We start from the raw sequence: 27,191 nt of genomic DNA, 5'->3' as shown, positions 1-27,191 counted from the left end.
GGCCAATGTCATTAAAGCTGGCACAAACTCTTTCAAATCTGGTTACAAATGGACATATACCCCTCGACTGAGTGGCTAGTCTGTGCTGGGAGTGGCTTGTGTTAGTGATGACGTGCTGCTGTTAATTCTGTTACCTGGTTCTGGCATAGTCCATGCTTCACATCTGAAAGGCCGACTGGAGTCTGAAGGGATGCCGACACCACCCAGGTTCACAGCACTGACTTTAAACTCATAGAAAGAGCCTTCTTTCAGATTTTCAATCTTTCAATGAACAACAAAAAAAAGAATCCATCAACATTGCTACCACCAGGGATTGTAGCAGAAGACCTCAAACAGCTTAAAAGAAATGGATTCTGTTGTGAGTGTTGCTATCTCCAAACAAATTAATTAATTAATTTTGACAGGGGTTTTCCAAATTATCTGCCATAAATTTGGCACCAGATCCACAGGAATTTTGGAGAAACGACATAGGCGGGGAAGTCACAGGGAGAGACCTTAAACAAATTCAACCCTGTTGTGTTTTACTCCAGTCCCTGATCCTGGTATGTCTTAGTGGCTTGGAATCACAGTCACAATAACATCACTTTGACATGGGGGAGGTGGGGGCAACCAAGCTCTAAAGACATTGCAGAGGAAAAGGCTCATCCTTGATGGAACAAGAAAGCAAGGGAAGTGAGGAGCAAATTGATAAGCTGGAGCTGCTCAGCCTAGGATAGAAATATCCCAGAGCGGACCTTATAAAAAAAATACGTGACCTACTAAACGGGATAGAAAAAGTCAACCCAAGGCCACATTTTTGCAAGAGGGCATATGTCCAGAGTTGGGAAAGATAAATTTAGGGCAGGCATTGGGAAGTTTTTCTTCACACAGAGGGTGTCCAATAGTTGGACTCTGTAATTACCAGGAAGAATAATGATTCCAAAATGCTGGACTCAGTTGGATGCTGTAACAAGAAATTGCAGCTTGTAATCTGGAAGGTTGAGATGAAATCATTTGAAAAGCCTTCATCAGAATTCCTCTTGGGATTCTTCCCTAACTGGAAAATCCTGCTCTTGATGAGATTAAATATACTTATGAAAAAGTGATTGATGGGGGGGCGGGGCTTTCAATGCCAGCTCAAATATTCCTGGTTTTCAGAGAATGCAGAACGCCAATGTGCTAATCACTTAAATACTCTGAGACAGTGAGGCTAATTTTCCTGGGTGCCAAAGGACACGAGGAAGGAGTAGATCTTTGCATCACTGACATTGCCCAGGGTTTCTGAGGCTTCCTTCTAGAGTAAAACAGGACCTGAGCTTGACTCTTAACGGCTGACTCTCAATTTCTTCTTCTAACAGTGGTTAGGTGGCATTGGGCATTTTTCCAATGGCACCCCCAACCTTCATTTGATTAGGGATTCTGGTGGAGCCAGAATTTCGTGGGTTTTTTCAGGCTGTTTTTAATTTTTAGGCCTTTGACTATGGTTCTCTAATACTGGACTGCGGCAGCGCTTTGGTTTCTGCTTCTCAAGGCCTGCAAAACCCAGCTACAGCCATGATAGTGACTTGGCTCATTAAATCAGGTCAACCTGGACTTAGGCAGGTGTAGAATATGCTTGTCCAGTGTCCAGAAAGAGAAAGGCCAGGAAAATCCGTTCCATTGTGTTGCTTCAAAATGCACTGTACAAAGTATTTACCAATCCAGTTTTAAATGATTTGAAAGTCAGGTTACTGACTCACTTTAACCTTTCCTAATATTTACAGGGAACATGGGATGTAAGCGTCACTTATTATAGAAAGGCCAAAATGAGTCAATGCCTTTATCATAAGAGGAGGAGGGTACAATTCAATTATGAGGCAGGGACACAAATCCGGCGGTAATAGATTGGCATCGTATTATCAAATTCACCCAATATCCTTTCCAGTTACATCAACAAAAAGAAAAAGATCAGGTTGAGCGAGTGTATCCAGCAAATCCACTGCTGCCCATTTTGGGCCTTATAAAAGTTGAATTTTAACCCTGTTGAGAAGGTGGTGGCATAATGGCATTGTCACCGGCCTAGTATTCCACAGACCCAAGGTAATGCTCAGGGGACCCAGGCTCAAATTCTACCACGGCAGATAGTGAAATTTGAATTCAATTAAAAGTCTGATGGTGACCTGGAAACCATTGCCAATTGTCTGGTTCACTAATGTCCTTTAGGGGAGGAAATCTGCCATCTGGCCTACATGTGACTCCAGACCCACAGCAATGTGGCTGACACATAAATGCCCTCTGAACAAGGGCAATTAGGGATGGGCAATAAATGCTGGCCTTGCCAGCAATGCCCATATCCCATGAACGAATAAAAAAAGGTAGTAATAGGCAGTAGTTATGTTGATCCTATCAGGCACAAGAGAAAGTGCATAATAGCAAGGTAACATACATAAGATGGGTAATATTTCATCTTCACTCCCTCAAGATCACCACTCCCTCAAGATCACCTGGAAGAGATTAGTACACCTATAATGGAGCTGTTCAATTTTTATACCATTCATTTAAATTGACAGTAAAACTAGATATTCTCCATTATGTGTATACAATGCTTTCTGCACAATTTTTCTCCTTGCACTCCACCCAGTTAATGCTTACTGACTGGGAAAGTTATTGCTGATAATATAGTTTTAGAATGTTTTAAGTATCAGAGTGGCACACTCTAACAGGAAGGAATCGTAGTTCCTTAACTCCAACTACATATATTTCAAAAGTTCCATTCTGTGTGATTTACAACCAGGTTTGCAATATTTTACATTTGGTGACTGGCTAGTGGATCTTTGTAGAAATATTAAACATAACACTAACTTTGTGAACTCTTCCAGTGATTGGTTTGATGTTGCTTTCATGCCAGTGTAGGTCAGTGACTTCACGATGATCCATGTAGTATCCAGTGACATCTGAGCCACCAGTAAACCGTGGTATCTTCCAGCCCAGTGTCATGGAGTTATTTGTGCAGTCAAGGAGAGTAATCCCATAAGGCGATGATGGGGCAGCTATGGGGAGATAAAGATTGCAGAAGGTAAATCCTGACTCCATCTGGTAAGTCCAAAAGACTTTAAAATGATCAGTCTTTTCTTGGCTGAAATTGTAATACAATTGGCCAATTAAAGTACAAGAGTAATTAGTACATTTTTGAATAGGCCAAACATGCTTGATAAGTAACATGTAATCTTGTATAGTTTACATTAGATTTTTTGAATATCATTACATGACTGTTGCCACTAGTGCTACTTAAATAGAATGATACAGAACCGATAGGCTCAGTTATACTGTTGGCTGTGCATTACCGTCCTGCTAAGAAACCCGAACACTCGTCTGCTCGCAGGTGTCCACGTATCCTTTAGATGTCAGGAGAATGAGACAATAGGTCTCTGCTAGCTTTAAAAAGACTAACAAGTAACTTTAAAAGTTTGCTTTTAAATTTCACTTTGCAGCCAAATTAGTGTTGGGGCTTCCACCTCTGGGACAATTTTCAAACTGCTTTCTAAAATATGAAGCACCATGAGCTTGGTAGTTCACACCTGAGTTTTGTGTTGATGCAAAACCAATCAGTGGAGATTATACAGATAACTGACATCTACGAAGCATTCAACAACAGTAACTAATAACTACTTCACAAGAAATGTCGGATCTGAGTTCAATCATCACATTGTCTGTGAGAATTAAAAATAAGTTACTCCACAGTTGAAGCACAGGTGCTTTAGGCTTAATAGGGAGTGAGTATTAAATTGTGTTCATATGCTGGTAACATATTGAGAATGTAAATATGTTGATCCACTAAAGAACAAAATGGTGCTTTAAAGTGTCGTTAGCCAAGAATAAACGTGATTGATTGCTTTACACATGCTCCAGTACCTACCATGAGGAATACCTCCTCCTAAAATAGTCACAAAGAAAGTTATTTAGATACAGCAAAGAATTAACATCCATTCTGTTAAAAAATTTATTCAATGGCACCTAATCATTGAAAATATTTTTGGCAAATATAGCAGACATTTGCTTTATGTATTCACATAACATTCCCATCGGCTATCTTACTGAAGGTGTTAATCCACTTAAGTTCATGCCTCCATTAAAATAGCTGACAGTAGAATGACATATGAATAATCTAAGTTTTCAGCCATTAGCAACCAAGGTAAATTCTATATTTTGACTACTCTTCAGCTATAAGTCACAGAAGTTGACAAGACCATGTCTCCAATTTATGTCCGAAGATCATTCAAAATGCAGAAAATGAGATGTTAATACTTCTGTAAAATTAAAATAAAGACTTGACACTAATTTGATGGACATTAGGTCAATTTTACCAGAATATTTAAATGCAAAACATGTCAGGATAACATTGATGTACTCTATTTTCCAAAATTACATAAGGAAAAACATGACACGAAATGGCACTGCCATCTCCTGGACCAACATTTTATAAGCAATCAGTGTTGCTGCTTGTCTCTTCAGGATTTTTATTATTCTCCATAGAATTGTACTGATTCCATCCTCAATATGGTAACTACCCTTCAAAGGATCCCTTCCCAATGCCATATGTCTCAACCTACAGGGACACAGACCCTAAAAGTTGAAGACAAATGCCCCAAAATGAAGTGTAGATTGTGAATATTCAAATAACCCATTGAGAAATTGTACTGTTATTTTTGGACATTGTTATGTTTTCCACAATACTAATTATGGAAACATTGGTTTCATATGTGTTTAAAATGTTTTTTCATGTTTCCCAGTGAGGGATGAGATAAAGCTTAAAACTTAAACTAGGTACAAGGCTGTTACTATCTGTAATTGAGAAGTGTGAGACAACAAATACTTTGGGCGGAATCACTGCAGATTTGCACTAAGTGCGGTAACGGGCGTGAGAATAAGTTTTACCCGCCAGCTGCAATGGCGGGTTTTTGCGCCATATCATCCCCTTCCTGCCTGTCAAATTATGCAATCATGGGAAACATGTTGGATCGCTGGCGGGTGGCTCCGCTTGGCCTGCCACACCATTACCTCACCGCTTCCTCATGCTGGGCACCTTATTTAAAATGCGGTCGTGGATACAATTGTCAATGCTTGCAGCCCAGGGCTGCTCCGGTGAAGACATGGCCCCAAAAGCCATGCCCTCCCAATTCAGTGACACATCCCTGGGATGTCTTCTGGATGCTGTGGAGGCCCGCTGCGATGTCCTCTACTCCCGCTCTGGCCGCAGGAGGCCCATCAGTCTCCCTACTCCGTCTTGAGAGGAGGTGGTAGGGTTGGTTAGTGCTAACACTGCACACAAGAGGTCAGGCATCCAGTATAGAAAACGGATGAATGATCTCATTTTGCCGCCAGTGTAAGGCAACCATTTTATCAATCTCAACTCACCCACTCACAAGCCTATCACACATTCACTGGCATCTCACTCACTGCCAGCTCACTCACTGCCAGCTCAAGGGACATCATCATTCACTCTCTCACACACACCCTCACATGTCCATCTGGCCTCATCCCCTCTGGAGACTGCCTCCTCATTCCATCCATGGCTCCACTCAACACACGCACGCTTGGCAGCCTTCTCATTTGGCCTCGCTCACACTATCTCCATTGGTCTTTATGCAGGACAACGTTGCGCACAATCAACAGGAGAGGTGTCAGACTGGGGGTGTGGAGTGCCGGACATCAAGGTCTGCATTCTGTTCGAGAGTCATGCATTGGAGCTGGCCGGAGGGGACGTTGACCATTCCTGTGGCTTCAGTAAGGTCGGCGGCAAACATCCACGTGAGGATCCTGCACCACATCATCCCTCTCTCAAAACCACCCTGAGTCCACTGTTCTGTGTTCAACGTGGCTGCACTAATAATCTCCACTTTTTGTCCTAGTCACATCTGCCACATCACCCTCAGGCAACCTTGAGCTCGACACCAACGTTGAGAGCACCTTGGCTGAGGACCCTCAGGGCAGCACCATTGAAGACCCTCATGGCACTCACCCACACCCTCCACCAGTACAGTGACACACACCTCAGTGAGACCTACATCTAGATTGGCCCCAGGATCACAACCTGGTGAGCACAGCACACAACCTGTTCCACAGCAGGTGGAGGCAGGGACATCCTTGGTTAATGGCACTCATAGGATTGCTGGAGACAAGGAATTTGCTGAGTCGAAGTCAGATGATGAGCCTCTGGACTTGGTCCTCAATCAGTTGATGGAGCTGCAGCAACAATCACGGGAACATCAGGAAAGGATGTCTGGTGCACTCCTCAGGTTGCAAGGGACAATGGAGGAGTCTGTCCACCTTCAGTCCGGGGTGATAGCGCTGCTATGCTGATGCAGCGAGGTCAACACTGGCAGGATGGCATTGCCATCGAGACATTGGTCCTGCACGTGCTGAACTCCATCGCTGACGCCATGGTTGGCCTCCAAAAGTGTCAACGCAAGGAGGATGCGGTGCAGCTTGATCTCACTCCAGCTTCCCCTTCTCCTCAAGGAGTCCACCAGGAGCCATCGGACACTCATAGGGAGGAGGACCAGCAGCTCAACACCTCATGGCCGGCCATCCAGGTGACTCCGGGAATGTCCTCCAATCCGAGTCCCCTCTTCCTGTGACTCCCCGCAGCTCCAGCTCTACAGGCTGAGGAAGGTGCAGCTGGCCCACAGCAGGACTCCCAAGCAGACTGGGGTCCTCCATATCTCAGCCCTCCAGAGAACACCTGCCAAGGTCATCACAAACAGGGTGTAGCAGTCAGCAGGCTGCCTCCACCTCCACTGTGGATGCCCAGGAGTACTAAGACATAGCGGCAGGGTTAGGAAGGTTAAGAAGATGTAGTTGCACAGCCTGGGCTGCGTTAATCACTTGTACATAATGTTAACTATTGTAAATAAATTCCCAAGAATGTCTCCTTGCCTTTAGCTCCTTGTTATGATGAGCAGTGTTTGTGTCAACTCACATGTGAAACCTTGGTTCCTGCACAAGATAAAAGGCAGATGTCTCAGTCCAGGGCCTCTTCCCTGTGCACTGTGTAACCTTCAGACCAAAGTGATGGTCCGGCCTCACACTCACTGGACACATTAGTGGCGCCATTTTTTTATTCATTCATGGGATGTGGGTGTCGCTGGCTAGGTCAGCATTAATTGCCCATCCATAATTGCCCTAGAGGTGGTGGTGAGCTGCCTTCTTGAACTGTTGGAGACCACAGTTCTCTTGGAGGGAGTTCCAGGATTTTGACCCAGCAACATTGAAGGAACGGCGATATATTTCTAGATCAGGGTGGTGAGTGGCTTGGATGGGAACTTGCAAGTGGTGGTCTTGCCATGGACAGAATTTTTAGCTCATCGGGCTGGTGTGTGCCTAACCTGAACAAGCTTAAAATGACACACGGTCACATCGGGCACTCGCATGATATTTCGGTCAGCAGGCGCACGCAGGAGCTGGTGGGCAGGCGAAAAGGCCAAGCAGCCTTTGCATTTTTTAGGAAACCTCATCCACAGATGGGGTGAGGTTTCCAAAAGCAATTAAAAATAAAGTAAAAGTTTTAACTTTTCATTAATAACATATCCCTGCACATGTGACAGAGTCACATTAGGGGACATGTTTCTTAACATTTAAAAATTTTTTATTTTTAATTTTTTAAATCTTCATTTCCCTAAGGCAGTTCTGTTCCTCGGGGAACTTTTCCTACGTACGCATGCGTGCATGAGTGGAGTTCCCCACTGGCCCCCTCCTCCCACCCCACACAGATAGCGCTGAGTGCTGCCACGTGCGTTTCACGCTGGGCAGGCCTTAATTGGCCCACCTGTGTGAAATCGCGGCTGTGGCCCAATCACGGGTGGCGATCAGCTCCCCGCTCGTCCCCGCCGAGCCTGCCTGACAAGGGCAAAATCCTGGCCCATGTGTCTGTTGCCCTTGTCCTTCTAGATGGTAGCAGTCGTGGGTTTGGAAGGTGCTGTCTAAGGAGCCTTGGTGAGCCCCTGCAGTGCATCTTGTAGATGGTACACACTGCTGTTACTAAGCATCTGTGGTGGAGGGAGTGAATGTTTGTGAATGTGGTGCCAATCAAGTGGGCTGCTTTCCCCTGGATGGTGTTGAGCTTCTTGAGTATTGTGGGAGCTGCACTCATCCAGGCAAGGGGAGAGTATTCCATCACACTCCTGACTTGTGCCTTGTAGATGGTGGACAGGCTTTGAGATGAGTAACCCACCATAGCATTCCTAGTCTCTGACCTGCTCTTGTAGCCACAGTATTTATTTGGATAGTCCAGTTCAGTTTCTGGTCAATGGTAACCCCCAGGATGTTGACAGTGGGGGATTCGGTGATGATAATTCCATTGAATATCAAGGGGCGATGGTTGGATTCTCTCTTGTTGGAGATGGTCATTGCCTGACACTTGTGTGGCGTCAATGTTACTTGTCACTCTTTTGTCCATGTCTGAACTAAGGCTGGTATGAGGTCAACGGCTGAGTGGCCCTGGCAGAACCCAAACTGAGTGTCAGTGAGCAGCTTATTGCTAAGCAAGTGCTACTTGATAGCACTGTTGATGACCCCTTCCATCACTTTACTGATGATGGAGAACAGACTGATGGGGGCGGTAAATGGCCAGGTTTGATTTGTCCTGATCTTGTGTGCAGGACATCCCTGGGCAATTTTCCACATTGCCAGGTAGATGCCAGTGTTGTAGCTATACTGGAACAGCTTGGCTCAGGGCGCGGCAAGTTCTGGAGCACAAGTCTTCAGCACAGTTGCCGGAATATTGTCGGGACCCATAGCCTTTGCAGTATCCAGTGCCTTCAGCCGTTTCTTGATACCACATAGAATCACAGTGCAGAAGGAGGCCATTCGGCTCATCATGCCTGCACCAGCACTCTGAGCATTTTAACTTAGTGCCTATTTCCTGCTTTTTCCCCATAACCCTGCATGTTGTTTCTATTTAAATAATCATTCAATGCCCTCTTGAATGCCTCAATCGAACCTGCCTCCACCACACTTCCAGGCAGTGAATTCCAAACCCTAACTACTCACTGTGTGAAAAAGCTTTTCCTCACCTCGCATTTGCTTCTTTTGCAAAACACTTTAAAACTGTGCCCTCTGGTTCTTGATCCATTTATGAGTGAGAACAATTTCTCCCTATCTACTCTGTCCATGATTTTGGAAACTTCTATGAAGTCTCCTCTCAGCCTTCTCTTCTGCAAGGAAAACAGTCCCAACTTCTCCAATCTTTCCTCATAACTGAAGTGTCTCATCCTTGGAACCATTCTCATAAACCTCTTCTGCACTCTCTCCAATGCATTCACATCCTTCCAATAAATGAATCGATTTGGCTGAAGACTGGCATCTGTGATGCCTGCACCTCGATGGTGCTAGTCATTGCTGCCAGAATGTCGTAGACAGGCATCACAGAGTTTTGTTATTCTCTCTGTGTGCTCTCAGCATCTGTGACCAGTGATGCTGTGTGAAAGGGTCAGGTGCTGAAGGCTGACAAAGGATCAGGTGCATTTAAAGTTTCACGGCTGTGTCTTTATGATATGACCTTGATCACAGAGCGCAAGTGAGCTGCCCTCAGCCAGACAGGAGTCAGAAATTCACAGAGGCTATGTGAAGATACATGGAGTGTCCTCACTGCATGTCATCATCATCCTTCTGGAATCCTGTGACTATCAGGGCCTCCATTGCATCTCCCTGACATGAACCTGAGCACTGAGGGTATCTGCGCTGCCATTGGCCACATAGGAGTTAAACATTCACAGATGTAAGGTGAGGATGTCAGGACTATCCTCACTGCATCTCATCAACATCCTCCATGAAGCTTGCGGCTATGAAGACCTCCCGAGCACAGCTGTCTCTTCTGGCCAGTGTGATGGCCTCATCACCGGCATCCTTGCCTTTGAAGACATCACCACCATCATCCCCTTTGACATCCTCCTCATCGGAGGATACATTCAGCTCTTCCATCTCTTCCTCAGCCAGGTCCTCCCCCCATTGCAGCCCCAGGTTGTGCAGCACGCAGCAAGCTATGAAGCTGCGCAACACCCTCTGGGGACTGTATTGCAGTGCTCTACCAGACCTGTCAATGCACCGAAACCTCATTTTCAAAATGCCTATCGTTTGCTCCACCAAAGTCCAGGTCACGGCATAAGCCTCGTTATACCGTCTCTCTGCTGCAGTCTGAGGCTGCTGTATGGCGTGACGAGCCATGTCCTCTGTGGGTAGCCCTTGTCCCCAAGGAGCCAACCCTGCAGCCTCCGTGGACCCTGGAAGGTGTCAGGGATCTAAGATCTGCTAAGGATGTAGGAGTCATGGATGCTCCCTGGGAACTGTGCGCAGACCTGTAGGATGCATTTTGGTGGTTTAGTTCACATAGTTGACTGCTTGTTGCCATGGATATCTAAGCGCCACGTGAGTGCAGTCAATGGCACCCTGCACCTGTGGAAAACCAGAGATCTGCGCAAATCCAACCGCTCTTGTTTTGCGGCTTTCGTGATTCCACTCCAAATGCACAAAGTTCTGTGCCTTCACAAAGATGATGTCCGTGACCTCCTGGATACACTTGTGCATGGAGTCTTGTGAGATCCCACACAGGTCACTTGCGGAGCCCTGGAAGGAGCCACTGGCGTAAAAGTTGAGCACCATGGCCACTGGCAGTGGTTGCCCTCCATGTTCACGTGGCACCAAATCCTGCAGCAGGTGGCAGATGTGACCAACCATTTCCCTGGACATGCACAGTCTTTGGCAACACTGGTTCTCAGTTATGCACAGTAATGACAAGCGCCGTCAATTGACCCTGGGTCTAATGAGGTGTCTATGAGCGATGGCTCTCTGTGGATCTTCAGCAGCAGGCCCTGCCAGCCCTTCATCTTGAGGGAGGTGCTCCTCCCTTTGCTGAGCCAGGCACATCTGCTGTCTTCTTCTTCTTCTCTACTCCCTGTAAGCCATGGGACATACCGCTAAATCACCAAGCTCCATGATCCTGATGTTCTGCTCCTGCAGGATCAAAGAGAGATGCGTGGGTTAGCATATGTGTCCTAAGAGCCTCTTTTGGTTAAGTCTGAAGGCCCCTTCACACAACATGGAGAGTGCTGGCCACCACTGGGATGGCCAGTGTGTGGTGCGCTTCATGGTTGTCCAAAGCCACACCCACCTCCACCCCACTCCACTTGACCGATTGGCGGCAGCTTCGGCCATTGGGCTGCATGTTGTGCTCTCAGCTCAGGCATTCTCCAAACCCATACTGCAAGGCTGTGCTGTTAGCTTGAACCATGAGTGATACTGGTCCAAACCTTAATAAAGACATTGTAAGGGGCTCCGAGTGCCTCCACTAGCAACTGCACCATGACCACCTTTCGCAAGGGTATTCTACAACTTGCCTAGTTAGCCTATTGCTTTGCTGCGCCCTAAAACACACATTAATTTGCTGTCTGCACCCAAGGGGTGAAAAGTTCTGGAGCTTTTGGTGGCACTTTCATGCTTCTGCATTGCTTGAGTGGGCAGAAAAGCTTCAAAGCCCCAGCTCCAAGCATGTCAATGGAGCTGCTGCTGAACGGTCTCCACTGCGGAGGAATGGTCACTGCTTCCCTCACCCACATCCCCCACTCCCCACTGGCCCACCCCCCACCCCCCACCATGTGCTTGTGTCCTTCCTTCAGTCTGTGCTGCCTTGCCCTCCAACCCGACTTGCACTGGAGCCCTTGCTCTGGCCCCGCACTGAAAGCCAGCCAGAAAAAAGTGACTTGCCTGTGATCCCCTGCCCCTTCCTTGACGTCCCATGGGTGCTGCTCGCGAGCACTGCGCATGGTTGTGTGCACTCACCTCCGCGTTCCCCTTGAAGTTCAGCTCGCCTGGTACACACCTTTTAAAGGCAGTCATGAAGCATTTCGTTCTGAAGTCACGCCGACGTGGGCAGTAAATTTGATTTGGGGGGATGATCCCAATGGGCAGGTCTTATAATGAGATGCTGAAGTATTGAAATTGGGTTCCCAGCATGCGGCAGCGGGAAAAGCGGCCAGCCATTGACGGGTGGAGCTGACAATCACAAACTGGTTGCACAATGGCATGAAACCGATTTTTGGACCTCTCACCACATTGTCCACTCACACCTGCCATGGGTCCTGCCGCCAATGGGACTGGATGATTCCACCCTTAGACTACTATTGCTTTACTTACCCCTCTTCCCAAGAGGGCTATTTCCCTTCCAATCCTGTCCTAAGGTGGCAGTGTCATTGCAAACAAACTGTATCTTCATTTTATTGATATTAAAAAAACTTTAATGTTCATTTTTCAGACACTTTCAAATCTTTTTAAAATCAGAAAATCCATCAGGAAACCTTTATTCTAATCATAAAATCATGGAATATGGCAGCACAGAAAGAGTCTATTCAGTCTGCGTTGGCTCTTTCAAAGAGCAATCTGGTTAGTCCAACTCTCCCGCTCTTTCCTCATATCCTTGCAAATTTTTCTCCTTCAAGTATTTATCCAAGTCCTTTTTGAAAGGTACTAATGAATTCTATATACATCATTCTCTCAGACAGGGCATTCCAAACTATTAAACTCCAGTCCTTATTTGCTTTAGTAATGATTTCAAGCCTCATGCTTTGTATTTCCCAATTGTAATGTATAAACTATTTGAAAGTCAAGAATGAGTACTCACTAAGAGCTGCTTGGACAAGAATGGGCTTCGATTCTTGCGAAACCTCACTTACTCCCAAAGCATTGACTGTCTTCACACGGAAGCTGTACTTATGTCCATTCTTTAGACCATGGACAACAAATCTAATGGGGAAAAACACAGCAATTGTTGAAATAATCCTTCAGTTAAGCTAAATATATTCACATGCTTTCACAAGTTGGTCAGTATGAATGTAATTTTGGAGGTGGTATATTCCGTATTGCCTGGAAAATATCTAAACCAGAAAATATTTGCTGGGTGTTAAATCTCACCTCTTCCTTCATTTGTTACTAATTAACCTTTTCTGTTTGTTTAAATGTACTGAACTTCTATTACAATAGAATTAGCGCACGGACGTGAAGGGCCCAAAAACCCACAGGCCAGGGGCCACAACCCCAGCGAAAACACCAGGATTGGGCCCGATGGTACCACTCTGCCAGAGATTTCAGAATCAGCGGGAAGGTAACCCATGGAATGGGCCTTTCAGAACTTACAGAAATAAATTGGCACCTTGTCTCTGTGGGTCTAGGCTGTTTCCCTGACATCCATCCCCTGGTGGGGTGCACTTGCAACCTGTTGGAAGTCGATGGGTCTCACCGCTCTCGGTGTTGGCTTCCAAAGTTAGGATGGGTTTGAGAAAGTGGGAAGACCCAGTACAGAGGGTCTCCAACCCCAATTCTTCCTCTGTGTCAGTGGTTTTATAAAAGGACAGACAGGGGTTCCAGAGTCAGCAGAGATCCAGCATAAACCCACAGAGCCATTCAGCCGATCTATATAATATCTTTTAAGAAGACATCTTGTGTACTACAACACATTACAACAATAGGATTGTTGACATTAGTGAAATGCAGTGCACCTCTACCTCAAAACAAAATGTTATCTTTAATTCATACAAATTGAAGACAGGAATTGTGAGAATGACCTTGTGTATTTTACAGGCTTATGATTGCATGGCTGCCAGTCATCAGTTCCCACCAAGCAAGAATCGATATAGTAACCAATCAGTTCACTGGCACTTTTTGATGCCACCCAATGCACAACAACTGAATGTTTTGTGTTTCTTGCAGCTCGAACATCAGAAGGCGGAGATGGAATCTCTGAAAAAGGTAAGAATAGTCATTTTAAAAAAAAAATCACAATATGACAGTGAAATTTAAAGAATTCAAGGATGGACTAGAAAGAATACTTCACAGCAGAGTTCAGTGCCATTCATAATTTCCTTGATAACGAAGCAGTTCTTGCCATTCTACAGCAGAAACTGGACAGCAACCGTGGTTGGCCTGCCAAGTTGCAGATAATATTCACACAATTTAAGGACAGACAATGACCATCTTGAACAAGAGAAACCCAGCTTTTTCCCTCCAATGGCATCACCATCATTAAGTCATCCACTATCAATATCTTGGGGTCACCACTGACCAGAAGCTTAATCAGACCAGACATATCAACACCATGATTCCTAAAAGCTGGAAGAAGGCTGAATACTCTGATTAGTGGCTCACCTACTGAACCCCCTAAAGCTTCTCCTCTGTCTACAAGATCCAGGTCAGGAGCGTGATAGAATGTTCTCCACTCAGTTGGACGGCTGGAATTGTTCAGTAATATCCAAGACAGAGCAGATCTCTTGATTGGTGTCCATGCCTTTGGACTCAAAACCCAATCCCTGCACCACTGATGTGTTCAATCTATAGAACATATTGCAGCAACTTTGACAGGACCCCCTTCCTTTCAAATCCCTACCATCCAGGGCAAGTGCAGTAATGTTGTGAAGACACCATAATGCACCATCTTGACTTGGAGATGTGATGCCACTTTTTGATCGTTGCCAGATCAATATCCCAGAATTTATTAGTGTTGCAGTAGTTCATGGGGAAATCCTACCATTATCATTGGCTCAGGACAACATGGGGCGTGAAACAAGCTAAATAAGAACTAGAAACAAGATTATAGTTCCCTTGGTCTTAAAAATATAATAAAAAATGAGACATGACATCTTCAAGTTTAACTGACAAGTGCAATAGCCATTCTGTTACAAATGACAAAAAAAGGCCAGCTTGATATTGGATTCAATCCCTATTCTGTGCCATGTTAGCCGATCTCAGTTGGCACAAGAGTTTGGACGCTACAATTAGTGGCAGTGCCCATGAGCGAGGGAAGATAAATACATCAGCCAGTTTTCTCCTTTCTAATCACTATGCGTGATTCATCCTAGAGAGTGCAATGGATATGAAGAAGGCAGGAACACAAGACTAGATTTTCTGTTATCATCATTGTGGGTCTTAGATGAGGTTGTACTTCAAATGGATTGATGAGGACTGCTGGATGCAAGGCTGTTGGTAAACTTTACTGAGTATTCTACTAACTGTGCAGTGCAAGACTTAGCACGAGACTTCATATAGAACTATCTCTCAGCATACTGTTGTCATGTGATCTTACATCATTGTCTATTTGCATAGTTAACGCTAACCCTTTACACTACACCGCCCCCAAGTCACTGAGCCTATTAAATACACTATTTACGTTATCCTAGATCTCCCCCCAAAGTCTCTGCCTGCATCCCTGGTTCACAGAGATAAGCATTGTGATAGGCATTACCAATCTCCCTGGCCTGGTTCTCAGCTCTCTAGGAGGATGTATATAATTCAAGCTCTCCATTTTCTCTCTCAAACTCAGTAGAGTAGTACGTGAACCATCTGCGATTATCTGTTTTCTGTTCAGGTTGTCTCCCTGATCATCTCAGTAGTTGGCCCATTCCATTGATGGCCTTCTTCTTATAGATACAAGCGTGCTTCTGTTTCCTCTCACTATTCCAGTTTCAGTCTGTACAAGATAGGATCACAGATGTAGTGTTTTTTCCAAAACTTGGCGATTTGTCTACTTCAAAACTCACGATTCGTCTACTTTATAGATGAGTTGTAGATTTGTGCAGGTTTCTCGTGAACAATGAACACTCTTGGTTCTGAATCACATACAAAGTTCCTGTGATTTTTCTTCCTTTCTACTGAAGTTTAGCAGTCAACTGTCCCTTGACCTTGTCCATTGGCCATCATGTCATCCAATAGTTCCCATTAATTTCTTCCAAGAATGGCACCTCATTGTCTTTCATCGTCAATTTCTTGAATTCTACATGTTTTAATTGATTGCTCCTTAAATCTCTGTTTGGAGCTTTTTGCTGTGTCACATAGATATAAAACATTCTCATCTCTTACAGGAATAGCACTCCACATTTTTGGCGGGGCATCTTTCATATGAGGTGCAGCCTTTTCCTGCCATAGCAAGAACACTGAATAATGGCAGCCAAGTGCTTTGTTTGTTCTTTCCCCATTTCCAATTCGGTGCACTGCTACTTCTGTGTCCTACAAACCGCAGTGTGTCCATCAGTTTTCTCCACAAAGTCTCATCACCTCGAATAAGTACATTTGCTTTCTCACTTCTGCTTGCCTTGTTAACTGCATGGCCTTCGATTGCTTTAAATCCTCCCTCAGCTGCAGAATATCTGATAAAAGTCTCTTCTAAGACTTCTACAATAATGGAACCCCAAATTAATTTATCTTTCAGGGCTCCATATCTGCAATTCTCAGTCAGTCAAAATAAATCGTTAATGAAGGAATCTATGCTCCCTCCCGGTCTTTGGGTGTGTCTATTGAACTTTGCCCTATGATTGTGTTCCTTCTAAGGCTGAAATATGTATCAAAGGCTTTTATAACCTCCTTGTATGTTGCCGTCTCTTTGTGTATACCCAGTCTGACCATTAAGCCGTCTTCACGACTGCCTATGACATAGAGAATGGTACTGATCTGTCCCTTGCTAGTCTTCTCTGCTAGCATCGAAGTGGTTCTGTACCTGGTAAACCAACAACACCAGTTCTGCCACTTCTTGACTTGATCCAGCACTTCCATATGGCTGAAGCACTCTGATAAAGGCAAAGCTTCCTCCATAGCTTTTCTTCACTCCAGCATTTCTTTGAGTTCTGTTGGCGTTTTTCCCATGCTGTCCTTGTCCCACAGTCATTTCTCTTGCTGCTTTTTCCAGGCGCTGGGCTCTTTACTAGGTGTTTTTCCATGGTTTTTTCCATGGTCTTTTCCACTGTTACCATCTGTTATCATCATTGTGAGTCTTAGATGAGGTTGTCCTTGGTCAGAATTAATAGGGACTGCTGGAAGCAAGGCTGTTGGTAAACTACCTTCTATTGAACATTCTGCTAACTATAGCACATTGAACTATCTTTCAGCTTATTCTGTTGTCATGTGATCTTACATCACTGGTGATGTAGACTGTCTACTTACATATTTAATGTTAACCCTTTATACCTCAGTCTTGGCTGCATTGCTGTCTATTGACAAATATATAATTCTTGAAGCACACATATAAAGAATGGCCACTTCTAAGTATCTCTAAATACCATCATAAAATTGGATGGTAAAACAGTTTCAACTGATTTTTCTGGATCAACCAAATGTAATGATAAATGTTGGAATTCATTCACTTTCTCCATTGGAAAGATGCTATCAATGATGAAGAGGTCGAGCACCATTGTAACTCTACCATTCCTGATTGCAATGTCTGTTGGCAATGAATCTTCATAGTGATCCAGCAGAATGCAGTGGTCAGGTTGCACATATTCTTCAAGGTGTGTGTGAACATAAAAGCATGTGTTTAGGAACATAGGACTTAGGGAGCAGGAGTTGGCCATTTATCCTTTCGAGCCTGCTCCAGCATTCAATAAGACCATTGTTGTTTTGGTTGTGGTCTCAACTCCATTTTGCCATCTGCCCTCCATAACCCTGGACTCCCTTGTCTATCAAAAATCTAGAACTCTGCCTTGAATAAATTCAACTACCTAGCCCCCACTTCTTTCTGGGGAAGAAAATTTCACATAATAACAACCCTTTGAGAGAATGTATTTCTCCTCATCTCTCTCTTGGATGGCAGACCTCTGATTCTTAAACTGTGTCCCCTGGTTCTAGTCTCTCCCACAAGTGGAATCATCCTCCTGTCATCTACCCTATCAAATCCCCTCAGGATCTTATATGTTTCAATAAGATCACCTCTAATTCTTCTAGCCTCCAACCTGTTCAACCTTTCTTCATAAGATAAGCCCCAAATCCCAGGAATGAGTCAAGTGAACCTTTCCTGTACTGCTTCTAACACAATTATAATTTTTCCAAATAAGGAGACCAAACTGTATACAGTGTTTCAGTGTCTCACCAAGGCCCTGTACAACTGCAGTAAAACTTCCCTACTTTTATATTCCATTCCCCTTGTAATAAATGCCAACATTCCATTTGCCTTTCTAATCACTTGCTGGACTCGGACACCAATGTTTTGTGATTCATGTACCAGGACACCCAGATCCCTCTGTACCACCAAGTTCTGCAATCTCTATCCATTTAAATAGCATACTGCTTTGTAATACTAATTCTACAATAAAATTTACACTACATTGAACAAAAATATTACCAATGCGTTCGTGGACTAAAATCGGTCCGGTGGGCTCTGATGGATGGCTCATACCAAACTTGTTAACAGCAAATACACGGAATTGATAGGAATTTCCTTCAGCCAGGTCAAATATAGCAAAACGCGGAGATCTAGCTGCAATCTCTTGGTTGACCCTTTGCCAAGATGTGCTGCCAGCCATGGTCTGAAAGAGAAAGCAGAACTTTATTACAGAAACTATCTGGTTAATCATTCAGAGCCTTGAGAGGGGCACATTGCCGACAAGAGTGTTAGAGTGTTTAATCTCTAGAGTGTTAGACTTGCTTTTTCTGCCAGTTTTGAATTAGAGACAGCTCAGAAGATTCACTGGACTGATTCCTTGGTTGAAGGGGTTGATTTATAAGAAAAGTTGAGCAGGTTGGACTGGAGTTTGTAAGAATGAGAGGTGATCTTATTGAAACATATATGATTCTATGGGGGCTTAACAAGGTAGATGCTGATAGGATGTTTCCCTTCGTGGCGGAATCTAAAGCTAAGGTGCACAGTTTAAAAATAAAGGGTCTCCCATTTAAGAAGGGGATGAGGAGGAATTCCTTCTCCAGAGGGTTGTTAATCTTTGAAATTCTTACCTCAGAAAGCAGTGGAGGCTGAGTTATTGAACATATTCAAGACTGAGTTAGACAGACTTTTGATCTAAAAGGGAGTCAAGGGTTATGGGAAGCTGGCAGGAAAATGGAGCTAAGCCACAATCAGATCAGCCATGATCTTATTGAATGATGGAGCACGTTAATGGGGCCAAGTGGCCTACTTCTGCTCCTATTTCTTATGTTCCTGCCTGCCCCAGCTCCTCATTATGGTAAGTTAGAAAGAAAATACTTTTTAATATGGCAGCTTCCAGCGACCCCTTTAAGGATGTAAAAACCTGAAAGGAGTATGTCCAGTGCATTTCCTGCTCAGGCCTACTTCTGCAGGGAAAGGTCCTGAAACAGGTGTTAGGCCCTTCATTAACATATAAAAAGGGCACCTAACAACAACAACCTGTATTTATGTAGCACCTTTAATGTAGTAAAACATGTGCAGGTTCTTCATAGGAGTACTATCAAACTTTGTTTGATACCAAGCCACATAATAGGAACTTAGGAACATAGGAACAGGAGAAGGCTATTCAACCCATCAACCCTGCTCTGCCATTCAAAACGATCATGGTTGATCGAACACCAATGCTTTTTACCTGCACTATCTCCATGGCCCTTTACGTTATTGTTGATCAGAAATCTATCAATCTCTACCTTAAACATACTCAATGACTGAACTTCCATGGCCTCTGGGGTAGAGAATTCCAAAGATTCACAACCCTCTGAGTAAAGAAATTTCTCCTCATCTCGGTCCTAAGTGGCTTCTCCCTTATTTTGAAATTGTGTCCCCTGGCTCTATACTCCCCAGCCAGGGGAAAAAATCTTACCTGCACCTACCCTGTCTATTCCTTTAAGTATTTTGTAGCCTTCAATTAGATCACCTCTCATTCTTCAAAACTCTAGGAATACAGGCCCAGTTTCCCCAATCCCTCCTCATGGGACAGTCCTGCCATCCCCGGAACAAGTCTGGTGAACCTTCGTTGCACTCCCTCTATGGCAATAATATCCTTTCTGAGGTAAGGGGCCCAAAACTGCACACAGTACTCCAGGTGCAGTCTAACCAAGCTTCTATACAATCAAAGCAAGACTTCACTACTCCTGCACTCAAATCCTCTTGCGATAAAGGCTAACATTCCATTTGCCTTTTTAATTGCCTGCTGCACTGGCATGTTAGCTTTCAGTGACTTATGGACAAAGACACCCAGGTCCCTTTGTACATCTACACTTTCTAATGTCTCACCATTTAGGAAATACTCTGCACATCTATTCCTTCTACCGAAGTGGATAACCTCTCATTTTTCCACATTATATTCCATCTGCCATGTTCTTGCCCACTCACTAAGTCTGTCCAAATCCTCCTGTAGCTACTTTATATCTTCCTTACAACACACATTCCCACCTGGCTTTGTACCATCCGCGAACTTGGAAATATTACATTTGGTCCCCACATCCAAATCGTTAATATATATTGTGAACAGCTGGGACCCAAGTACTGATCCTTGCAGTACCCCACTAGTCACAGCCTGCCAACATGAGAATGACCCATTTATTCCTACTCTCTGTTTTCTGCCTGGTAGCTAATCCTTAATCCATGCCAGTATATTACCTCCTATCCCATGTGTTTTTATTTTGCTAATCAACCTCCTGTGTGGGACTTTATCAAAAGTCTTCTGAAAATTCAGGTATACTATGTCCATCGACTCTCCTTTATCAATTTTGTTAGTAACATCCTCAAAAAAACTCCAACAAGTTCGTCAAACATGATTTCCCATTCGCAAATCCATGTTGGCTATGCCCAGTCAGATCTTGATTATCCAAGTTTCCGTTTATCACATCCTTCACAATAGATTCTAGCATTTTCCCTACAACTGATGTAAGGTTAACAGGTCTATTGGTCCCTGTTTTCTCTTCCCCCTCCCTTCTTAAATAGTGGGGTGACATTTGCTACCTTCCAATCTTCAGCAGCCATTCCAGAATTTATAGAATTTTGGAAAATGATCACCAATCATTTTCATCACTGTCTCTAAAGCAACCTCTTTCAACACTCTAGGATGCAGAATATCAGGTCCCGGGGATTATCAACTTTCAATCCCATTAATTTCTCCAGTACAACCTTCTTACTTACCCTATTTTCCTTCAACTCCTCATTCTCCCTAATCCCTTGGATCTCTAAATCTGGGAGATTTCCTGTATCTTTCTCAGTGAAAACAGACACAAAGTAATCATTTATCTTCTCTGCCATTTCTTTATTCTCTATTATAAATTCTCCTGACTCTGCCTGTAATGGACCCCCATTTGTCTTAGCCAAACGCTTCCTTTTTACATACCTATAGAAGCTAGGTTGCATTCATATTCTATTCTCCCTTTCTTTACCAGTTTCTTGGTCTTCCTTTGCTGTATTCTAAAAAAACCTCCCAATCCTCAGGTTTACTACTACTTCTGGCAATTTTTAAAGCCTTTTCTTTAATCTTATATTATCCTTAAAATAATCTTATACAATCCTTAAGATATTAAGGCAGAAGACCATAAGCTTTGATAAAGAAGCAGGTTTTAAGGAGTGTGTAAAGGAGGAGAGAGAGAGATAAAGAGGCAGAGAAGTTTAGGGAGAGGATTCCAGACCTCGGGCTTGGCAGCTGAAGGTGTGCCCACCAATGGTGGAGCAATTAAAATCGTGGATGCTGAAGAGGCCAGGATTGGAAGGGTGTTTATCTCAGAGGATTATAGGGTTGGAGGAGATTACAGAGATAGGGAGGGTTGAGACAATGGAGAGATTTGAAAGCAAGCATGAGAATTTTCAAATTGAGGCGAACTGGGACCCAATGTAAGCCAGCGGGCACAGGCGTAATGGGTGACCGGAGTTTTGGATGAGCTCAAGTTTATGGAGCGTAGAATGTGGGAGACCAGTGAAGTGTGCATTGGAATGCTTAAGTCTAGAGGCAACAAGGGCATGAATGAGTGTTTCAGTAGTTGATGCACTGAGGCAGGGGTGCATGCATTCAGGTGATGCTATGGAGGTGAACATAAACAGATTTTATAATGGCATGTGATCGAAAACCCATCTTGGGGTCAAATATGAGTCCAAGGTTGTGAACAGTCTGGTTCAGTCTCATATAATTGCCTGTTTTAAGTGGCTGGGGATGTCTGAATATCACCCAAGCCAAAATGCCATACTTCAGGTTCCTTGGGGCATGGAAAACAACACTAGATATTTGGTCAGGCAGCATCTGTGGAGAAAGAACAGGGTTGACATTTAAGGTTAATGACCTTTCACCTATTCCTCTCTCCATTGATGCTGCCAGACTATTTTCAGCATTTTGTTTTTTTTTCAGATTTCCAGCATCCGCAAGATTTTGCCTTTGTACTGGGGTTTTTGTTCTTATTCTAAAGAATGGACACAGCATGGTTCAATTTTTGCCTTAGTGTAACTCTTTTGTACCATATCCCCTTTTTGTCGCTGTCCCTTTGCAATGACTACAGCCCCTTCCCTCAATCTTATATAAAATTCCATAGAATATACAACAGGGAAACAGACCATTTGCCCCAATCCATCCATGCTGGCGTTTATGCTCTTGCGCCTTCTCCCATCCTACCTCATCTAACTATCAGCTTGACCAGCAAAAAACTCACTTTGAACAAACATTCTAGGCTCAGGTTATAGATTAACAATTCAAAAGTTATTTTAATCTAGTATGATAATTTAATTTGGTAAAGCAGGAGCAATATTATAAAAATTGGTTCAGAAAAATAAATTATTACAAAAACTTCTGACTGAAGCATGAACAAATGCTCTGTACCTTTTCAATGTAATACTTCAGTGGTTCTCTGCCACGTGGCTCAGGTGGGTCCCAGCTGAGTACAACATAATTTCTGCTGGTCTCAGCTGCATGGACATTTGTGGGTATCCCTGGAGGTTTTACATCCCCTGTGGAATAGAGATAAGAAGCAAATGGTACAAGAGTTTTCATCTCTGTACTAAAACTCTAAAAAAACATAAAGTGGATGTAAGTCATAGCACTGCCTGAAAAGAAACTCCGCTGGGGCACTAAATCAGACACACCATGCAAATCCCAGGCTCAATCTCTGGTTGTTGCTGAGCCTGGCATAGATTTGTGCAATTCAACTACAAAGGAAAATATCCACCACATATCCAATTCCTGATCACTATTCAATGATTAGTGCATGCTTGGGAAATTCTTTTGAGGGCAGAATTAGGTTTTGGTTGTGACATCCTTAACAGTTCATCAGCAGAAGTCAGTGCTCACTTTTCAAGCTTGTCCACTAAGTATGTCTTGGATGAGGCACCAGAGAAAGGGGAAGACCCATGGAACCACCTAGCAGCAGACATTAGCACCTTCCACAAAGATGGGTAAGAAAAGTTCAGGTTGGGAATTAATAATTAAGAACTTGATCATTTTCTTTTTGCATTAAATGCATGAGGATTATCAATTGATGTTCTTAACATGTGCCTGATTTTGAACAGGTAAAAGGGTATTTCAAAAATTAGCTATGGGTCTGCATAAAAATTACTCAGGATCACAAATATAATCGCCCAGATTTTGTGGACAGTGGCAAAGTGATGCACTTGCCACTGATCTCAAAGAAAGCTACCCACATCGATCCCTGTCGTATGAATTTCACCTTTCCTGATGTTCATTTGAATCTGGTATCAAGTCAAGGGGATCTCCAAGAGTCCAATAACAGTGATGTCATCAAGCTGCATGAACAGCCAATCATAATGAAGAATTCTCACAGACAGCAAACCAGGAAATAAAATTCACTGCTATCCTTCACTTTTTTAAAAAATAAATTTTAGACAGCAATATACAGTTTGGAATATATATATTAGAAGCTAAAATATAATAAATAAAGTTTAAGATTTTGTTATATTAAAAATCTATGAATTTATCATAATAGAAAACTTTGATGTTACACAAATGTCAAATTGGTTTTCCAGGGTCACAGAATTTGTTCAGTAGTAATTATGACATTAAAGATCTAGTTACAACTCATTAACAAGATGTAACTTTTAGAAGGGTTTATAACAGTGATATTACAGCATAAAGGGGGAAATTTTTATCAGTCCAGTGATTTCAAATTGATTTCCATCTGTGGTGAATTCAACAACATACCCTGTGGAGATGGGCAGATTCACTGACAGCAACTTTTGGAGTTTCACTTTTAACTGTGTGCATATGCATACTCCAGAAATTGCTTTCAGTTTCAGAGGTGTAATAACAGTGTACACAGACAGTTTTACGATCGTTACTACTGCAAATCTATGTCATAATATTTCAAGGAAAATAAGAAAGTAAAAGTTGTACACACTTACTAAATAGCCTAGAAGAGAAACATTTGTGAGATGATATTAAAAAAGAACATTATTTGTGATCTGATAAAGCATATTGGTGCTTAGACATTACATCAGAACGCAGTGCTTGCAGGCTTAGATCAAGAATCCAGTCAACCCCAACAAGACGGAAGTAAATGTAAGTGTAAAGATCCAACATCATAAACAGATATTACAAATATAAAAAGAATAAGTGGTAAAGGACAGACAGGTAGAAGAAGATAACACATTGCTACAAAGGCTGACATTCCCGCAACTAGATTAGTTCCTATTCCTAAAGTCCTTCTTCTGGATAACCTGTTTCATGAACATTGATTGCAGAGCTTGGCTCTTTTAAATTTTCCTCATGCATTGCCTTAAAATGGTTAGGGGTGGCAGTCGTTTTTCAAACCAGTATGTTACTATTTTTACCGTCAGGTAATTGGCAAAAGTAACAATGGTGACATGAGGAAAACCCTTTTCATGCAGTGAGTGTTTAAGATCTGGAATGCACTGGCTGAGTGTGATGGAGGCAGGTTCAATTAAGACATTCCAAAGGGAATTGTATTATTATCTGAAAAGGAAGAATGTGGAGGGTTAAGGGGAGAAGGGGGGAGTGGCATTAGGTGAAATGCTCCTTCGGAGAGCCAGCGCAGATACAATGGGCCAAATGGCTCCTTTCTGTGCTATAACCATTCTGTGATTCTGGTTCTGTGATCACAGTCCATTTTACTTTCAACTTCAACAATCCCAGCTGCCTTATTTCTCTTTGCCATTGTTTACCCTTCACTATTGTTGGAGAACATATATTTGCTTCTTGGTTTTTACAAAACCAAGACAGAACGCTTGAAGGTAAAATTATAGTAGGATACAGTGTAGGAATGTGGATAAAGAAACTAACCTAAGGAAACAGTATGTGCTTCTGCACATAACTCAGGATTAAACATCTTGAGCAAATCATACAGGAAACAGATGTTTCACAATTTAAATAGCTTACCATACCAGCTGCACAGGAAGGAATTCTGGCAAAGACATTTATAATGGAAGATAGTGGACTATCTAAAACAAGGATAACCTTAGACAATGGAACAGGATCTAATTAGATGACGCCCCTTTCATCGTGCCTGTTAAATGACTCAAGGATCATAAGATGCCCAACAAAATTAAAATCAATGATTTAAAGCTCACAAACTGAAATTTGATGATTTGAATGAATTGTAAAAATTGTAAAAACGTGACAATATACAGGTAAGTAAATGATTATAAAGCAGGGAAATAGCTATCTGTCACTTTGGGAAAACAGGATCAACATCCAAATTACGCAGAGTATCCCCAGCATGTAAATCTGGCCAACTACTTATTTGCTGCTTTTTTTTTAAACAATGGTTCTGATCGACTCTTCTGAGCTGCCTGCTCAGTTGGGCACAACATTAATAAAGTCATATATCAATCTGATATCTTATGATTTAATTGCAACCTAAACCCAACAACCATTTGCCTTTAGACATAGGGTAGAATTTTCCCCCACTGGGAGGTTGTGGGGGGGCGGGCGCAGGTGCCCCCGATCATGTCAGCGCCGCCATTTTACGCGGGCAGGCCAATTAAGGCCCGCCCAGCGCAATGCGTGCCCGGAAGCGCTGTGCGCTCCATGTGCGGGTGGTTGGGGTGGGGGGGGGGGTGGGGGGCGGGGGGGAGGATTCCCTGAGTTGGGGCATGCGTGCGAAAAAGAGTGTAGAAATCTGAGCTGCCTCATTAGTTTAAAGTTCCAAAACTTTTAATAAAGAGAAAAAATTTTTTTAAGACATGTCCCCTCATGTGACTGTGTCACATGAGCTGGGACATGTCAATGAACTTTAATGAAAAAATTTATGTAATTTATAAACCCTTCATGAAATCTCACCCCGCCCGTGGATGAGGTTCCATGAAAAATGCGAAGGCCACCTGGGCTCTTAGCCTGCCCACCAACCTTAAGGTTGGACGGGCACCTTTCTCAGTAGGCTTAATTTGTTCATTATTGGCCTTAACAGGCCTTTGACAGTTGGCTGTGCGCCCACCGAACTGAAAATCTAAATGACGTGCAGTGACATTGGGACGCATGCCCTACGTCACATTTACGCTTCGGTGAGCAGGCCCTGCCCCCGCTCGCCGAGCCAAAGATTCAGCCCATGGTGTACTTTCTGACTCCAGACTTGCATGGAACAGACACAGCACATGTTTATATCTGTTTCCCACAGCTTGTTTTTCCTCAAACAAGTTGCTATGGCTGACCACGAGTCTATCCCACCTGCCATAAGCATGTTGGGAGGATTTGCAAGTTGATAACCAACCTGTTTTGCCACATTATGAACGCACCTTCCATGGCCATCAAATCCTGGAGTGGGATTTGAAAGTGGAGCTTCTGGCTCAGAGGTAAGGATACTACCCACTGCGTCACAAGACCTCCTTTCATTTACCGTTGACCTTGTCTTAATCTTTACTGGTGATACATTGAAGTGGAATAGACGTTGGAATTATATTGGAGTTCCAATGTATTGTGTAAAGAAAGTTGTAATACTGACTTCCTATAATGCCAGATATTATTAGCCTGGAAATTACCATGAATTATATAAACATTGAGGTAGATTTTGACTTTGCATGAAATGGTAGCAAGTAGACAGTCCATTTTACATCCATCCATATTTTTATTTCTATTCACTTCAATGGAAGTAAAAATGGTTATATGCAAAATCTACTCCAATGTGCTCTTTACATTGAGACAACAATCAATTTGAAATGAAAAGATTAACCCCTATTACTTTGGTTAATTTGATATACGCACATTTATCAGTCAATAATACAATATTTTTTGTAACATCCAGGTTTTACCAACTAGAGTAAATAATGTATAGAATTGAATATACCTTCCAAGTCATCTTGGCTTATAACGATTTGTCTGCTTTCATCAAAATAAATAGCTGAGGAAAGAAATAACAATAAAGTTTGTTAATCAGTATCGAAAAAATAACCGCAAGAGTCACCCAGTCAGGTGCTTTTGCTGATGCAATGCATTCTGTACCATGGACCATGAAACGGGGCATTTCAACTCAGGCTGAGCTGACATTCCCCAATCACAGTCAGGCATCAAGCTCAGCACCGCATCCTGACG

At 43.2% G+C, this 27,191-nt stretch overlaps 1 protein-coding gene and 1 long non-coding RNA gene across 3 annotated transcripts in view; one reads left to right on the top strand and one right to left on the bottom strand.

The window, feature by feature from the left end:
- Nucleotides 1-27,191, top strand: part of LOC144680666 (uncharacterized) — a 475,346-nt gene that overhangs the window by 95,457 nt on the left and 352,698 nt on the right. The gene's annotated exons all lie outside the window — the stretch shown is intronic.
- The window catches only part of myom2b (myomesin 2b), a 175,737-nt gene that overhangs the window by 88,508 nt on the left and 60,038 nt on the right, over nt 1-27,191 (bottom strand). The window contains exons 13-20 of one of the 2 annotated variants that reach the window (XM_078541894.1): nt 26,947-27,000; nt 22,515-22,642; nt 18,107-18,290; nt 13,569-13,743; nt 12,629-12,750; nt 3,875-3,892; nt 2,821-3,008; nt 135-261 (exon numbers count right to left, since the gene is read on the bottom strand). In XM_078541894.1, the coding sequence (XP_078398020.1) occupies nt 135-261; nt 2,821-3,008; nt 3,875-3,892; nt 12,629-12,750; nt 13,569-13,743; nt 18,107-18,290; nt 22,515-22,642; nt 26,947-27,000 (996 nt within the window). The remainder of the gene's footprint in view (nt 1-134; nt 262-2,820; nt 3,009-3,874; nt 3,893-12,628; nt 12,751-13,568; nt 13,744-18,106; nt 18,291-22,514; nt 22,643-26,946; nt 27,001-27,191) is intronic. The other variant, XM_078541896.1, reaches the window with a different exon arrangement.

This window comes from Cetorhinus maximus, chromosome 5 (assembly GCF_964194155.1).
Source record: "Cetorhinus maximus chromosome 5, sCetMax3.hap1.1, whole genome shotgun sequence".
Lineage (NCBI taxonomy): Eukaryota > Metazoa > Chordata > Chondrichthyes > Lamniformes > Cetorhinidae > Cetorhinus > Cetorhinus maximus.
This window is presented reverse-complemented; position numbering and strand designations above follow the sequence as displayed.